Raw genomic sequence first — 18,384 nt, forward strand, 5'->3', positions numbered from 1 at the left:
TAATTATTTGCCTTCTAGACTCAGAGCTATTACACAGGTAGAACTTAGAAAGAATACTGCAAAAAAGTGCACCCGGGAACTCCATCCTTTCAACATCAGGCTGATCTCCAGGCATACCCTGTGGCCCATAATATTTGCAACACATATATAAAAATACATAATACTTGCACAGAACACAATTAATCTAAATTAAAGGATACTCAGATGATATAGACATAATTGTATCTTACTACAAATTTCCTGTCTGGAGCTTTTGCTATAAAAATCCAAGCATTTAACCTATAAAGTAAAAATAACTTGAAAATATTTTTGTTTCACTATTAGCCCTGTTAATGGAGCATTTTGGTCAAGAATACTGTAAAATAAGGAAATGTAAGGCACTCACTCCAGTTTCTTGTCCCCTTTCATTTAGTAGAGGTATGAATTTGAAGGGAAATGATCTGCTTTGGTTACCTACAAGGTCCTTAAGCGCTATTGATGCAGTGCCAATTAATCTGAAATGAAGTAAAACTCATCATTAGAACGCAAGTATATATTAAACAGAAGTTCCCTTTTGTCTTTTGCTACCATCTGTTAGTCAACCAAGTAACTCCAGACATGACTCGAAAACCCAAAAAACAACAAAAGATCTTTGCAAATGTTATCCAGGGATTGTGTACTGCTAATTTGGGGTTTTTTTTCCTTTTTCCCTGCACTTACATGTGCTGCAGTTCCTTAAAGAAGACACAGCTTTAAGCTAATAGAGATTAAAAAATAAATTTAAATAAATTTTATGTATATATTTGAAAATAATCTTCTGTATAATTTTCAACAGCCATGTCACTTGTTTCAGCCACTGAATTCTCACTGGTAAACTAAAGGATGTAATACTTCCTTCTCTATATAGCTTTGCAAACTCTCAGACAAGAAGCAATGTCTAAAGGCTAGATGTGACAGATGTTATACTACACAGAAAGAGACACAAAGAGACATACATATCTCTGTAATGAAAACAATGAAATAGAACACATGTAATCAATGTGCTTACTAGAGGCTTCACAAAATTAACCTTCTTGTCAATACTTTGCATTTTGGAACACGTTCATCTCCTTGTCTCTAAATTCTCAGAATGTTTTGCTACGGCTGTAGCGAGGCCTGCCTAAGGAAGCTGCCCAGGAGAGTTGACGTTATGTGGTAGACTCTTCTGAGCTACTTCTGCCTACTTTGGGACTGCATCTGTCACCCACACCCATCCTCTTACAAAAAGTGAAAACAGCATTTACTTTTAACCCGAGACACTTCTTTTAAGCAGAGTTTCTAGTAGTTTGGCACTGGTCTCGTGATATCTGGCCCTGTATTGCATTCCCGTAGTATGCAATAACAGTTTACTCTTCCACTGAAGTGGATTATTGGAATAACTGAGATGTTTTTCAAAGAAAAAACTCAAGACAATTTCACTCTGTAAATATTACAAAGAACATGGTTCACAAAGAAAATACCAGCTTTGCTGCCAAAGTAGAAAATGATCTATATGTGGAGAACTTAACTGAGGTCCCACTGAATTGATTACAACATTTTCTCATGGAGAGGCTAAGGTTGCAAGGGCATTTTTTGAGATGGATAAAAAGGATTGTTATAGCTACTCCTAGGTGCTGTGTCATGAGAATATAATTCACTTTTTGCAAAGTACATTAGGATAGGTAAGCATAAAACATTAATTTCCCACAAATATACATTCTAAATATTATACGTTCCAGCTGTTGTTTAGCTGTGCACAAAAACTAACTACACTTTCTGTTTTAGTGACCTGCTGGAATTACTTTGGTGCTGTCACCTCCTCAGTCAACTCCGCTTTCTCAGTTCACCTCACTCCTTCAATCCCAGTTATCTTTTTGATAGATCTGACTTGCTATTCAAACTTTTATTCTTCCCCCCAAATTGCCAGAGCATAGTAGTACTCCAGCTATGCTTCACATATTCATCACACATACGAGATGAGCCAGAAAAGCAATTTAAGATCAGGCCATGCTTCAGAGAAAATGCATGAAGATATTCTAGCCTTTAACGTGACCATAACTGGAATTCTGATGCCATTTCTAATACCTGACTCTCCTCCCTTTGTGGAACAGAGGTACAGATTCTGTATTGTACGCTTGCTCCACTGTCCTTTGAAAATCTACGGAAATATACCTAGTTATTTCAGTGAGCATTACATTAACCCTACGTACATTTTCATTTCTTAGAAACTGTTGCACAGAGCTGGACATCAGCTGAAACACTGACTCTATGCCTTTCTCAACTTCAGGAAGCTTAAGAAGCAATTACACCCGTTATGTTATGAGAATTGCTTTCAACCCACAAGATAAACCTAGATTTGGAAGATCAGATATACATACAGTGGTCTTCTTTATCTCTCCAACTGTTTCATCACTAAACAGTAATGTCCACCTAGCTCAGGAAACAAGTTTCTCTCAAACAGAAAGAGGCTTTATCTTTTCCCCTGTGGCTTCAACAGTCCAAACATTAGTGATATACAGAAGTCAAATAAATCCGACACTATATACCAAAAAGAACATGTTCCTCTATATTTGACCAAACTTTTCTGTAGAAAGGGCAGGTGTCGTTCAGACATACACTGATAATACTCAACAGTCAAAGAAAAGCCAAAAGGTTCATTCCGTATTAGCTGCAAATTCCAAAGCAGTTAACAGAAAAATATTGGGTAGCTTAATGCATTTTTCTCTTTATTACATAGCCTTCTGACATGCTAACACCCTTGAAAGCAGATATAATATAAGCAAATGGGAAACTATTCCTTCAGGAAAAAAGGAAAAAATGCTTGAATTTCATTTACACAGCTGTATACTTAAAGAAACCAACTTCTCTTCACTCTTTTTCCTTCAATGAAAAATGAATCAACAAAACCTTTCAATTCCAAATACTCTCATTCTCCCCAAATCCTTCAACTCTGACTATGCCTTCCTACTTGAGAAAAACAAGAGAGAAATATACATACTTTGAGGTATCGCAGAAGGGAAAAACCCAACAAGATCACTCAAAATCAGCTAGGCCAAATCTAGGCCTAAAGAAAGGCAAAGAAAAATTTTTCCCATGTACGATTGCAGAAAAAATTTGTAGGCTTGCTCTTTTCATTCGATATGAGCCAGAGTGACTGACATTAACTCCAAGAAGAACTTGTTCAGAAGTCACCCAGTCTCAAATAATCTGGATGACTGTTTCAGCAACCACACCCTCTTATCTGGTGACATTAACTCAAGAACAGTTGTTCAACTATAGTGCATTTGAAATTTTCCAGTGTAAATTTCCATTTCTACATCCTCATCCATCTTGTGCAAATTATAACTGAGTATAGAATTGAATAGACAGCAAAGATTTTAAAAATTCTGATCACCTTCATAGGACTGAAAAGAGATTCAGTTATATAGACTACTTGTTAGCTAATAATTGCCTCTGAAGTGCTTTATTTCCCCCTTCTTTAACAGGCTGAGCAACAATAGTCTCCAGTCTTTTTCCACTCTAGCAAGAGTGAGAATCTGATATTCAGCATTCTGGTTTACCACAGAATAAGATACTAAAGATAAATGCAAAGTTCATATATTCAATATACACTGTCAGCCTATTTCTAAGGTTTAGCCAAATCTTACGCTTTAGGCAGTCAGTCTTTTGCCTTCCGCAAAGCGGTCCTGTTCACTGGATTTGGGATGACTGACCCCTCCCTTAGCAGAACCACAGACCGGATGAGGTTGGAAGAAACTACTTCAGATCACCTAGTCCAACCTTTCTGCTCAAGCACAGTCAACTAGAACAGACTGCCCAGGACCAAGTCTAGTCTTGGTTTTATCACACAGCTACCCAACAGCTGAAGTAATGTTTTCAAGAGTAACAAGGAATGCCTCAAGGTCATTGCTAGCTCTCACGTTTGTTCAAGTCTTGGAGAAAGCCTTTTTCCTAAGATGCATCTCTGAGGTTTCAAATCTTTGGGCTAATTCAGGTAAAACCAAGTCAGACAGCAGACGCTGTTGTTGTGCCACCACATCTTGTAAGAGTTCATTGCTGTTTAATGCTTTGCTGCAAAGTCCGCTACTGTACTTTCTTCTGATATTTAAGTAGATCACCAGTTCTCTGCATGACTACTGTGAAGTAGCTGTGCTCCTCTGAACTCTGAAGACTTCTTACCTTCAAGCAGGATTGCCTGCCATCTCCCTCTGAAATCAGGGTGACTTTCAGGGTGAGCAGGAGTCATTTCCTTCCAGCACAGATGAAAAGAGTTGCTGTCACCTTTTCAACCTCAAAGGACACTGCTCGTTGCTGGATCCATTTCAGCTTTCTTCCTCTTGCCTGGGCAGGCAACATTTGGCCTCTTAATTCCAGATCACACTGGTCTCTTGATACCATGAAGTGGGATAGTTTCTGCTTTCAGAACGGCTCAATGCATCCTCTGATCTTTTGTTTATCAGCTGTTTTAGCAGCAGACAGCCCATCAGTATTGCTTCTTAACTCTGCTTAAGCACCTTTTTGGCCACCCCAAGACATTTACATATACAGTGCCCAGTCAGCCAGTCTCTCCAACTTCTCCAGCTTTGTAAAAGTAAAGCAAAAAACCTGTCCCACCACAAGCAGTTTACATATTCTGGTTTACCACTGAATAAGACACCAAAGGTAAACACAAAGTCCAAATTTAGAGGCAGATTTTAAACCACTTGAAACATACCTTGTTAGTACTAGGACTATGATACCAGCCCCCTAGTACTCAAAGGGGAATAGTTTATCAGCATGAAATTAAGGAACTACTGATGACCAACTATCAAACAGAGTTTTGCACTTGTACCAAAGCTAATTAATCCGTTAGGGCTATGGTTAGCACTTCCTGTTAGCTGCCCAAATAACCAAGAGAAGTGAAACTTCACACCCATGCCCCATCAGGAAATGCTGACTCATAGTACCAATCATTTTATTACTCCTGCTTTGTTTGAAGGCAGCAATTTATGCTAAATTCTTTAGCCTATCACCTCCTCCAGCTGCTTGCATGCTACTTCTACTGGAAACACAGTGATTTTAACCCCCTGAGAGTCAAGCATTTAAATTCTTTCGACTTATTTTTAGGGATTTATTTTGGCAGAGGTTTATACTGATTATTTTCATCAGCAAACTTGATCCCACGCTGCAGTTATAATTGCTACACTCAACCTCTCTTTCTCAGTATCTGTGTTCCATCATAGATTCTATGCTACAAGACCCAACACCCACGTTCTGTTACTCCTGCTTTTTTTTAAAAAAAAAAACCAAAAAAACAAAGCATAGATACTATTTTGTACAAGGCAGAAAACCAAGACTGGATCTTGTATACAATGTATAGAAGGAAACCCTGCAACTATGCACAGCCACACTGACATGGAAAAGAATCCACATAAGACAGAAAAGCTGTAGGAGGATTCAAACAATTTAGAAATTATTTCACTATGGAAAATACTTAAACATGACTAATTTGCTGCACTGGTCGTTTGTGGCTGCATTTTTCTGCTTGAGAAAAGGGTGTGCCATATCTGTTTTTCTTCTGTGTCACTAGGCTACTAACTATGCAAAGAACATGGGGAAACGCATAATCCCAATTCTCAAATATAATGAAAATCATTTCATTCAAACACGACTGTAACTTCCTATTAACAATTTTTTTTCCTTAACTTTAGTGGGGCGGTGAAGTTACTGGTGTTTCTTTAACTGCATAAATATTTGTGTTCTGAGAGTTTGAAATCTTTCTACAAACAGTATTAGACACAATAGGAAACAGATGTGTTCTCTTTTCAAATATCTTTATGCTGGAACATCTTGCTAAGCATGGATCATATGAGTACTCTCTTGTTTATTCCTATGATGGTCTGCATACATGTCAGTGTGGTTTGCTTTACTTATGTTTTTCAATGACTGTGTCCTTTTTACCCCCTGAAGAGCACTCATTTAATCTGTCTGCAAAAGTTTAGTGATCCTGTAAATGAAGCAGTAAACTCTATCTCCAGGAAAAAATGAAGTGGAAAAACATTCAAATGTTCTTTCAGGCTTGATTTCAGAAACATGCCAGAGCCATGAGTAAAGTGTTCCGGCGCAGTCTAAAACCAGAATAACATCCACTGTGCTCCTCCTCCTGTGTCAGTACAAAAATGGGCTGGATGAACCGCTAGGTAAGTTTCTAGGAGCTGTAACAAATCATGCAATATACTGCAGTCTTCTTCTGTGTTGTTGTAGAGGGGAGTATGGGTTCTGTAGTTGCCTCTAAGGTGCAGCAATGGACCACGTGCCCAGAACTAGTGAGGAGTAACACAGCATGGAATAGCAGATTGTGTATTGGCTAGGAGCTTCGTGAATGAGCAGCCACAGAGAGTGAGTTGTGTTAAGAAACACATTGTTCAGCTTCTAGCTTACACTGCAGCCAAGAACGGTGCCAGAACTTTTAAGCAAAAGTTGTGTCTGCCTTGAAAATAACGACAGCAATCCCCACTGCTTTTTCCACCCCACCGCCCCGCAAGACAGAAAAAAAAAAGACATGATGTAGTTTCTTCTCAGTGTGCTTCCTCAGGTCAACAGTCGCCTAGATGTACCCTTTACACTCAAAAACTAAATCCCAATTCAATCTGCTTTAAAGCAAAACATAAAAACATGAACCTCTAAAGGAAAGATCATTGATTTAGACTCAAATCCTGCTTAGCTTAAACACTAGTTACACTTCCTAAGTTGATGGGTCTAGTCCCGAAAAATGTCAAAAGCACATGGCGAACACTGGGTTTCTGAAATACTGGACCTTTACCTCTGAAAGACTTCAGTTCAGTTAACTCCATACAATTTACATGTAAAAATCAATACAAAATTGTCCAGCCCTCACAAAACCTCCCCTTTTTAAACCGTTTCAAGTTTTCAGTCCTGACAGGACACTCTTCCACCAAGCATCTTTTTGGAATGAGACAACACTGCAGGCACGTATGTAACTATAGACTTTTCTTTAAATATTTAAAGAGAATACTGTAAAAGAATGACAAAATGATGATATGGTAGAGTCCTAAATCTCAAACTCGGTATTAGTAAATAGAAATCAGTAACTCTACAGAAATACAGGTTATGCATACATGTAAGTAATATGTGGGAAACTTATTCCACCTTCCCTCTTTCATATGCTCCTTTGTCTAAATGTGAACGTTCATGAATACCAAATCTCTTCTTCTGGTACAATGCTTTGTGTCTTTAAAAGAAATCCAAGATGACATTTCCTATTATCTTGTTACAGTCAGGAAGCCTACTCATGTTTTTCCACTTCTCACCCCCTTATCCTGTTTCCCTGCCAACAGCTCTTCCAAACACATTACACAGTGAAAGTATGTAGTGGTTTTGAGGATTTCTTTTCAAAGATCATTACTTTGAAGGTGTTGCTCTGTCTTTGACATGGACTGCATATATTTTTGCACAGCACTAAACATGGAAGTCACTCTCCCAAAGAATTTTACTGATTTACTTTTTAAATTGTACACAGAATAAGTGGTGGACAACTTCCAGTACATAAACCCAAGCAAAACATTTTACAAGCTGGGAGTTAAGCACTACAAATATGAGTGCAGATGATATTACAAATACAATTTGGAAAAAAAACAAACCCACATGCCTGCTTAACTTTGAACCCATGTGCAGACTAAAATATTGTAGGGGTTTCAGATGAACACACTCCTTTATTTTCTGATACACTGTAAAATCCATTACAAAATTCTGATTACTGGCAAGCTTTCCTATATGGAGTTCTGTGATTTCTGGGATTTCCCTGAAGTCAAAGGCTTGCAATAAATTCCTGCTTTACTGACCTAAAGGAATCTCAAGAATGAGAGATCCGAGGGCATCAGCTTGACTCACAGTGATTTTATGACAGAACTGCTGGAGTATTGTAAAAGCCTGAATTCACATATTAGGATGAGACAGTAGCAAAGAAAAGCTAATAGTGGAAGTAGACTACTATCAATAAATACGAAGGTATGCCTAGCTCAGTGTCATAAAATATCCAAATTTGCCACTAAAAAAAGAAGACGTGATATCACACTCCCTTCGAAAATAACAGCCAACAGTATTTAGCATTGACAGAGAAGAGAGTGCAAGAGCGCAAAAACCAGACAAACAGATCCTTGTTTAAAATCTAGGACTTCATACAAAGAAGTAGAGAACTGGGATCTTATTTTTGATAAGCTGTTTTTTTCCTGCACGGATTTTAAGAAACATGTCTGAGTCACACTTGTCCAAATGTATATATTTACTCTTTTAGACAAAAATCCTGATTTAAGCAGAGATAAGCAGCAGATCTTAACCACTATGGGACAGCTAAAGATTAAACAGATTGACGAAGCTTTATCTTGTTATGCACGTTAAGAAAGAACTCTTATACTCTGCCAAAGCTTTCAGTACAAGCATATTTCAACACAAAATAATACACTATATCCCTGCTGTAGATTAGCTAAAAGAAAAGCTTTCTGATTAGCTTGTCACCACCCATGACCTTACCCTTTTCCTGCAATTGATTTTAGAGACCAGGTTTATTTCTGTGTCAAAAGCCATAAAGCAAATGGCATGCAGAACATAAGAGGTTGCTAAGAATTTCAACTGGTAATTTATGTCATCTTCATTAAAATTATCTGCATGCACTGCTTTAAGGTATCATGTACACCTCCAATTCAGATATTAAATTAAAGCTTAAATCCTACAAAACTCAGTTGCCTTTTTTTTTTTAATTTTCTATCATGTTATGTTCAGAAACACATAAAATTTCTTAGTCTGCATTATGTGTATTTGTTTCATCACAAAAGCAGCAGGAACTTCAAAGTCCAGGTCAAGATGACCAAAACTACCAGCTTTAATGAAGTATATATATTATGCTTTTTAATAGACACACATTAACTAAATTGTAGTGTTCCCATATATTTCATTACAATTTTTCAGGGCAATCATTTTTTTCCAATGGCCACAGTCACAATGTCCTATCAACTCAATTCACAGAAACAAATCTATTCTTAGTAAAAAAAAAAAAGTTTGAAAATTAGGAAGATTACTCTTAGAAGTTAGTCAAAGGTGAACAAAACACTTTACTTATGTTTACTTTTTACATGTTCCTATTCTGTAATATTATGAACTGCAAAACATGTTTAAATGCCAACATGGACACCTGACAACATTTCAGTACCCTAAAACTTTTAATCACGTTATCTCCTTTGACATAAAGATAGAAGCCTCAATTCAAGGTGGCTCCTTTCTCAGTTTCTTCAACAGCAAGATTAAACATTAAAAAATAATAACTTCCAGAAAATCATACACTGTGCATCTTTTCTGCTGTAATTACTTAATGCGTAGGAAAAAACAGATGTATTTTTCACTTTTTAGTTGAAGAAAATCTATTTGTGCTGTGTGAGATATCCTTCCAGGCACACGTTGATATAGCTACTGCTTGTTTATCTTCAGTTCTCTAAAATTAATACTAAAATCTGATTTTGTCAAAACTAAAACTAAGCATCTTATTACTACATGAATAAGTTTTTAACTCAACACTGACGACTCAACAAACAACTGCTCAAATGAAACTTTTCTTTAACCTCTCACAAATGAAAAAAATAGGCCACACACAAATATCTGCAGCCTTAGATCCCACGATACTTGAATTTTAGATATCTGAAAAAAAGCAGAATCCTATTTTAGGTATATAGGTACTGTACATACTGCACTGGTAGAGTTTAGACAAAGATTCAAGCTTATTGACATGCACTAACAGCACTAACCAAACCAGAAATGGTGCAGGGGGGAAAAGCCTTAAATTCCTGCATGTTAGTGGCAAATGAAATTGGGTATTTCTATCTGCTGAATGCCTAAACTCTAAATACTTTACTGATAGTAGGAGTCTCTGCCATTCTCTTCCAAGAAATGAATGACAGAGAAGGCAATTCTCAGTGGCTTCCCCACTCCATTTTTGTAACAGTCTTGAGTCCTCCTCTGAGAAACGGGACACTAGATATTAATTTTCTTCAGCTGCTGAGGTTACTCAATTTACTTTTCACAGAAGACTCTCTTAATATTAAATGACAAATTTGCTTTAAAAAAATCAACAAAGCAAAATTAAAAAGCAGAACAGCCAAAGAAAAAAGAAACCTCAATCCGTTTTTAAACAATGGTTTAAAAATATAAGCAAAAGAGGGCATAGCAACAGCACTGCCAATCTCCCCTCTATGCAAGGAGCCTGAGGCTTATAACGCTTGGCCAACAACGGGAGACAGATGTTTTTTCTCTAGTCAGTGTGAGAGGACTTACTCTCACATCTGACATTGAAAAAAAGAGTTCTGCAAGCTGATCTTAGGCAAGTTACTTTTGTTTTCCAGTTTCAGCTTTGTAATGACAGAGAGCTCATGATACTTTGGGCCAGGAAGAGTACAGTAGGAACATGACATTTCACAGACCCCATTAGCTAGGACACACACGCAACCCCCCCAGAAACACAGATTCCTTTCCCAAGATAGTTTATGTTTTATCCAACATATTTATTGTGATGACTAAGTCAGTCTCCCAGATGAGTCTAGCACTTCAATGCCTTCAGATAAGATAGGAAATTGAATTTAGGTTTCACCTCTTCCTAGGCAAGACTCAAATAAGTGATGTAAAATATAATGTCTCAGGGAAATTTTTAAAGATAATCAAGAGCCTTAACTGCATTTTGTAACTTCTGGTGGTTTGTGTTAGCTGTGGTCTAAGAATGCCAATTAAGAGTTCTTCAAAAGTACTTTCTGGACATTTATTATGTATAATATTCTTTGGTACTGCCCTGCACCATTTTGTAAGATGACAACCTGCACCAGGTATTTGTAGTGGCATAAACCTAGTTACACAAGGACCTTTATTACAAGTAAGCCCCAACCAAAATATAGTAGCTGTGGTTTTGAAATGACAATAATAGGTCAAAGGATCTAAATTCTACCCAAATTCTGCCCTAAATGCCTAAAATGTTCCTTGAATTTAGCTTCGGCATGTCTAAAATTATGGAGAAAAAGCTGACACTTTGCTTCAGAGTAATAATCCAGTTGGTGAGGGATGGAAAGCCCACTGGCTTACAGGCTATAAGTAGGTATTACATCAGAAACCATCTAATTGCATCCATCATGTCTTTCCAGCAACTATGATTTCCATTTTCCCCTGGGCTTCTATATTGAAAGTTGTGTTTAATACTGTAGAAAAAATAGTAGAACATACTTGTTTTGTCCGATTGTTTCAAAATCCTTCACAATAATTGTCAGGGAAGACGAATTATCCAGAGCAATTCCTTTCAAGTCAAATTCAAGAATCTGAACAAAAAAAAATGGAGCAAAACAGCATTATAATTTCAAGTTAAGTGTAAATTAATTAACAGCAGAGTAGTGTATATAACAAAATTATTCAGAAATAAAGTTTGAATATAGTAAAAGACAGACCCAGACTAGCTTACATTTGCAAAAGCAAAGTTAATAATCTGGGTATTTGCTCATAGCACATTTTTTATTTGCTAGTTAGAAGTAACAGCAATGGAAAAAGAACTAAATTGTTTGATACTGTGCCACAACCTGTTTTGCAGTTCTGCTTCCTCATACTAACTTAAATATTTTCTTAGAATTTGTAAGATTTGATACTATTCTCCTGCAATACTGGTTGAAGTTAGTTGCTGTTGAATTTAGACAAATATTTGTAGGTTCCTTTTCTTTGTATTTCTAATCACAAAATGTAAGAATGATCTTTAACTTTCACTTCTGGTTGTGAAAAAACACTACTAAGGAAACATTTTCCACAAGAAAAACATTACTGAAAATGCAAAATTGGACCAGTGCTACAAATAAACCATGAAGAACTTCAGTACATGATTTATCCTAATTCTGTAGGGCTTTTTTCCTAGTATATAATAAAGGATCCAATTATGTTCCCATATGTGTAGCTAAGCAATGGCTGAATATCATTTGGTCCAAAGTAAGAGAGAACAAAACCAAGCAACCAACTCATTCCATCTACTTTTACATAAAAGCATTACTTAATGAATTGTATGACACGGTGCAGGAAAAACCCATTCACCTGAATTTAACACCCTGAAAGAACACTAGATCCAGTTTCTGATATTCACAACTGCAGAAATTGACTTACCAGTTTTACAAGAATTTTGTCTTTAAAGAGACCAAGAATGGATTTTAAAAAAATTACCTCATTCCAAACAGGATTAAGTTCACTGTCAATTTTCTTTGTTTTCTTTTTTTCATCTGCAAATGCAAACAAAGCGTGATGATCTGTTTTTGCTAAACAAATACCACACTTCTTCCTTTCACTTTTCAAAAGAAAGTTTGACCTTTAAACCAAATGTTCCAATTCTTTTTGCCTCTTCCAGTAGTTGCAGTTTTTTTACAATCAAAAAGTCCCTTGGGCAATTTTAGTAGCTGAGGCTTTTTATTCTGTTTTGTTTAAGCATAGCTAGATGTATTCCCCAAAAGCAAAAATAATGTTTAGGTTTCTCAACCTTTTATGACTCTTCATTGCAACTTCAGTAATGATGAAAGAAGACCGACTAAAGGACTTGAGCCATCAAACCAAACAGTAACCTCAAAGTATTAAACTTCACTTGTGAAGAAAATGCGTTACATGCTTACCATATCAGAGTTACAAAATACTTATAAGTGTTTAGCTCAGAAATAAAACTACTTGGCAAAGAAATAATCTTAAGAAGATATGCTTACAGTGTCAGTGCTTTCTGCTTTAAATGAGCAAATATTAGCAAAAATACACATGCATATAAGAGGAAATGCAGTCCTGCCCGAAAGAATGGTTTCCTGAGGCTATACAGATTGCTTTACTGATGTACAATATAGCCTGAAAATTACAGGATTTCCATACTTCACAGTAAAATTTGCATTTGGTCAACCTACAGATCATTGGGTGTGGGGTAAATTAGATATAGTGTGGCACTTCAATTCAAATTCCTTCTCCTGAGAGGAATAATACAACTCCAGTGTTGCAAAGGCCCTTTGCAGATCCCCCTCATCTATTAAAAAGGGAAACAAAATTCTGTTCTTAGGACAGGTTCAAAGCAAGTAATGTGCCTTTTACTTTTTAGTTGCACTATATGTATACAGCTCTGACATTGAACAAGTCTTAACATGATGCTGGCAAACACTCAGCTCTCTAAACAGAAATTGCATATGTTGGTGATAATAAATGAGTGGATTTAAGTACAGTCAGTTAACTATCTGCATAGGATCTGTAAAATGCTCAGCAATCACAAGAAGGCTATTTCAGGCACACTGCTTGTATTTAAGTAGTACAGTAAAGGTAACAGCATTTTCATTATTTGCAACTTATGGCTATACTTTGCCAGGAGAATGTTGCAAAGGCCTGGAAAGCAAAAATAAAGATATGCCACATGGACAAGCTCCAATATCCACTACTCAAGCAGCTGACTCTGATGGTTCTTTTTATTGGATGAGAGTGGGATGTACTGAAAGGAATAAAGTCAGCTCATACTGCCAATTGCGAGAACTGACTCACATTTATGTAACAGGAATTGTCTACAATTTATACAGGATATTGACTCACATTGTACCACAAAGGAAAGAACATTCATAACATACCACACTGTGAACTTGTATTTTGCGGAACAAAGAACTAATTAATATGCTAGTAAGAGAAATTTAACTTCATGTTATCTAATAGGAGACAAAGCCTTTTCAAGATTAAATATCCCAGAATACCTAGGGTTTGGTCAGGTACTCCAAGTCTTCCTACAAACAGGAGCTAGGAGTAAGGGAAAATATGTTCTGAGGGCTGGTGAAAAAAAGGAACAGCTGCAGCACTTTGTAAAGGAGATTGTGAATCACAGTCCTGATCCTGATGAAATTAATGGAGAAAAGTCCTATGATCCCCACCTAAGTTCGAATGTAACCCTGTAAAGTAAGCAAAGCCCTGGCTTGAGCAACAGTCAAGACAATTCTTGATAAGGAGTAAAATCTTCCACTCTGGACTATTCATTTTCATAAAAACAAGAGTAAAATTTATGAATCCACTAACAATATGCACATTTGAGGTCATACTAATAAAAAAAGCTTTTTGTCTGTTTCGTATTTGTGTGAAAGTTGGATAGAAACCACTGGGAAACACAGCCTACATTGCGTTTTAGTTGTAATTTTAGTCAGAGTATAGCATTCACCTTTACTGACCACGTATTTTGCATGCATTTTCTTCACTTTGCCAACAGTTTAAAACAAACAAACTAACAAACCAACCCCGTGTGCATTAAAAGAATGAGTAAAAGTGTAATAAAGTCAGTAAAGAACTTTCTTCTTCCCATCAAAAAAACCACCTTTGCCAAACAGGGTAAGATGGACGGCCTGTATATTCCAGGAGCTCATATAAGTTCTCAGGCTGCCTTCCTCTACTGGTAAAGAAACCATCTATAGTAGCTTAGACTGTAAACTGCATCAGGATAAATGGTAAGATAGGGCCACAAATGGAAAAAGAAATCTTACTCAAGCTGGCCCAATCAAACTGAATGCCATTTCACATCTGTTTTTAATGCACTAAGCTGAAAGAGGCAGTCAAAAGGAATGATCAAAGCACTAAAAGTCCCAGTGTTGACTAAACAGATAAGCAATTGGTTTTTTGTAATTTTTATATTCAAAGAGAAGAATGTAATACAATTTTCTCCAGCTTGATATATCTGACAATCCAAAAGAATTTTACTGGTTTATCATTACCATTTTGCGCCACTTCAGCAAATGGCAATAGTTTTTCATATTCATTTGACTAAGAATTTGTCTCGTAGAGAACAACTCGGAATTATGCAGTAGCAGCAGCCAGTTCCAGACAGCAATACTTGTTTACTCTCAGGGTGTAGTTCTCTTTGAAGGGTGAGTTGTTCTTACGGCAAACGTGAAGTTCCATCCCATGGGACTGAACATAAATGTGTGTTAAAAAGTGAGATGTTTGCACAACCCCCCTCCATTGTAAATAAGATATAACAACAGAGACAGATGCCTATTTCCTCTTAATATGGACTGTATATGTACTTCTATATGCCACTGTATTAATTATACTGACTGTATGGTCTATAACTAGCTTTGTTAAACAATTTGACAATGTCTATTCTATACATAGGTGAAATCATAATAACATGTGTGTTAACATATAAAGCATTTGCAGAATCACTTACATATTAATAGTTGCAAGATCATGGCCTCTTCACTTCACAGCATGGCCATAAAGGTCTAACCCCGAGAGATAGTATGTGTTTTCAATGAAGTCTTAAAATGACTGAACCTGACATCTGCAAAGGCTATGTAAGTTAAAGACTGAGAAGCTAGCAAACAAAACTCTGTTTAATGAAATGTCAACTTCCATAGCAATTTTCTTTCAAATGAGTGCTATTCTCTTAAGAGTTCTCCAAGCATACTCCAAAGGCAAACAAGAACATAAATATGTACTGCACAGCTCCGGCCAAAGTCCTGCAAATGCCTGAGTTTTTCCCAGTCTGGAAAATGAACTCACAATTGGGTTTTTCATGTCCCCCAGGAGATACAGTGGGTATGGACTGCTGTTCAAGACAGCTGCCCTTTGACATATGCCTTCCCAAAATTAAGCCTAGTTTCCCATCTCTACACACTAACAGAGTAGAGAGGGGAATGGATTCTACACAAAACACATTTATAAACAAACAGCCAGACATTCAACATATTTCTGTCATGATCTCTTCACCCTTGAACCTGGCAACCAGATAATCCACATACAAATTATAGCAGAGCCGCTCAGTACCTGACAAAAGCCTGATATTTTTTGGCCCTCTTGAATCACTCTGGACAGAAAGCAAAAAAAAAAAAACAACAAAAAAAAAAACACAGACTGTTGGTATATAGTTAAACCACATAAAGAGATGAGGCAGTATGATAAGAAATTAAATATCCTATTAAAAACCTGTCACATTTATGAAGATATATTTAAGACAATGGTCGAGCACGTTTGTGAACAAAATCCCAGCTATAGCACAAAGTATAAATAAAACCTCATTCCTTTCACATCTGCTCTTCAATTCCTGTGTTTGGATAACTGATGGACAGAGAAGCAAATCCAGGAATGCAGAAGAAAAAAAAAAGGTAAATCTTTATTTTATATTTACAAGGTAAAACTGAATTGCATTAGAGCACACAATAGGAGCAAAAGATTACAAGGAAGAATTAAACAGATACCTAAGGCACAAAGAAGCAATGATATAAACAAACTCTGGAATATGAAACTGTAGGAACAGAATTAACACAGAAAACTGTAATAGGAAAGCAAAGAGAAATATAAGGAATTGAAAAGAGAATATGGGAAGCAGCAGGAACAAATGGAACAAACCAGAGAAATTACCATACTCCAGTAACAGCACTTCTCAGGGCAAATATAATCATATTTTAAGAATTAGGAAGTTCCAAAACCTACTGAGACAGGCTCAGCCACTTGCCTAACACACAGGGGTTTAAAAATGAAAGGCAATCGAATGATATTACATCTTTCTGATGCTGCAATAAAGTATCTGAAAACTTTTTATTTTGGAAGTTAAAATACTGGAGCTGCACTGCCTTGTCCTTTTCCAGCTTCCTGCAAAGCATCATGATTTCTGAAGACAACAAACCCCTGCAATGATACTTCATACTTTAGGAAATACCATTTCCATTTCAAAGCACAGTTAGGAAACCAGGTCACCAGGAATTAAGATGAACGTTTGTCACAGTTTAGTATAATGTATTGCATGATCCAAAAATTGCTTGGAGGTTTCTGCACCTTAGAGATAAACCAATAGTTGAAATCAAGTTCCTTCAGTCTAGCAAAACGAGGAAATTATGGTAACAGGTAAAATATACCGGAAAAATATAATGTACACATAAATGCTAATTTTATCACAGTATTCTCCTCCCATATGTATCTGATGAGCAATGGAAGAGCACAATGCGTTTTCCTTCTTAAATTTTTATTTTAATTAAATAATCTCAACAGGCAATTTTTAAAGTACAATTCAGTTTGTGAAAAAACACCTTCAGTTATGGTAGTACTCTTTTTCAACATGTTGGTAATAACAACAATAAACCAATCACAATAAAAGTTGGTGTAACACTGTGCAGTAGCTGTGCAAAGTAATCAAAACAGAGGAATATTTTTTCCAGATGGAAAGCAACAAGGTAATCTTCAACACTTGAATTAAAAGTCAAATTATCTATGCAGTTACATTTAGGTTTTTAAAGCAAAGGACTAAGCCTTTAGAAAAGCTCGTAAACTCTGGATCCTGAAACAGAAACACTGCTGGACAAAAAAGACCAATGCACTCCACCCAGTTCAAGCTTCATTCAGGTAACTCTTGTCTCTCTAATTAAGAAGTCTTCCCTAAAGTTACATCAGAAGTAACTTAAGGAAAACGTGTTTTCAAAGATCATCAAATATTTCTTTAGGCATGTCATTCAGAAAACCTCCTCCCCGAGTACATTTATGACAGTTTTCCTTACCTTTAAAAATAACAGAAACAATAGGATCTGGTTTTCCAAATTTGGTTTTAGGGATGTTGGTAGCAGACTGCACAATCACCCGAAGCATTGTTTCCAGTCTTGACTAAACGTCTGTTGTTACTAAAGAAATTCTAGTAAGCCTGAAGTTTCAAACTTCTTGACTTCTGGACTGAAATGCTAGCAGGAAGAGGAGGCAGGGAATAGCTGGCTTAAAGTAAAGATGGTCTATGGGAGGAGGACCTATGACGGACTCGCTACTGGTGGCTATGAAAAAAAAAAAGGACCTGTAAATTGACACCAAGTTCTGTGGTGCATAGGAAGAGTAGTCGCTAGAGAAATCCAGTAACAGAAAGAGCACATTCTAAGAATGACTGCAGATTTTTTTTGTTGTTTTCATTCTGAATCTGCGTGGAACGTCTCTTGTAAGTGACCAAAGCAAGAATAAACACAAGCTACATGAACGCTAAGCACAACTCCAGCAATCAACATGGATCACAGCTGCCTCTTGCTATACCAAAGTTCTAAATTTCACACAGTGTTATTTGGTTTTTTTTGTTTTTCCTCTTGATTTTTAGAACTCCATTGTTTGTAAATAGTTTTAGCTCACTGCCGTGTCAGTGTATAATCACCAAATACCTACAGTCTTCAAAAATAGTTTAAGTGCTCCCCCTCCAGTTGTGCTTTGGAACAACGTTTCACACAGAATAAATATTACAGATTACACATTTAATTGAATTTACTAAATACACGTGCATAAGTAAAAATAAAGAAGAAATAAGGAAATACATGCAAAAATATGACAAGACCCTTTGTTATTATGTAAAGTGTTAAATAAACAGTTTTG

At 36.5% G+C, this 18,384-nt stretch overlaps 1 protein-coding gene across 2 annotated transcripts in view; it reads right to left on the reverse strand.

Moving 5' to 3' along the window:
- Positions 1 to 17,772, reverse strand: part of MYOF (myoferlin) — a 68,913-nt gene extending 51,141 nt beyond the window's left edge. For both annotated transcript variants that reach the window (XM_054071578.1, XM_054071577.1), the window contains exons 1-4: positions 17,541 to 17,772; positions 12,223 to 12,278; positions 11,251 to 11,342; positions 386 to 494 (exon numbers count right to left, since the gene is read on the reverse strand). In XM_054071578.1, coding sequence (XP_053927553.1) covers positions 386 to 494; positions 11,251 to 11,342; positions 12,223 to 12,278; positions 17,541 to 17,628 — 345 coding nt within the window. In that variant the 5' untranslated portion in view covers positions 17,629 to 17,772. The remainder of the gene's footprint in view (positions 1 to 385; positions 495 to 11,250; positions 11,343 to 12,222; positions 12,279 to 17,540) is intronic.
- Between the last annotated feature and the right edge of the window lie 612 nt (positions 17,773 to 18,384).

The sequence above is a fragment of the Cuculus canorus genome, chromosome 7, assembly GCF_017976375.1.
Source record: "Cuculus canorus isolate bCucCan1 chromosome 7, bCucCan1.pri, whole genome shotgun sequence".
Taxonomy (NCBI): Eukaryota; Metazoa; Chordata; class Aves; order Cuculiformes; family Cuculidae; genus Cuculus; species Cuculus canorus.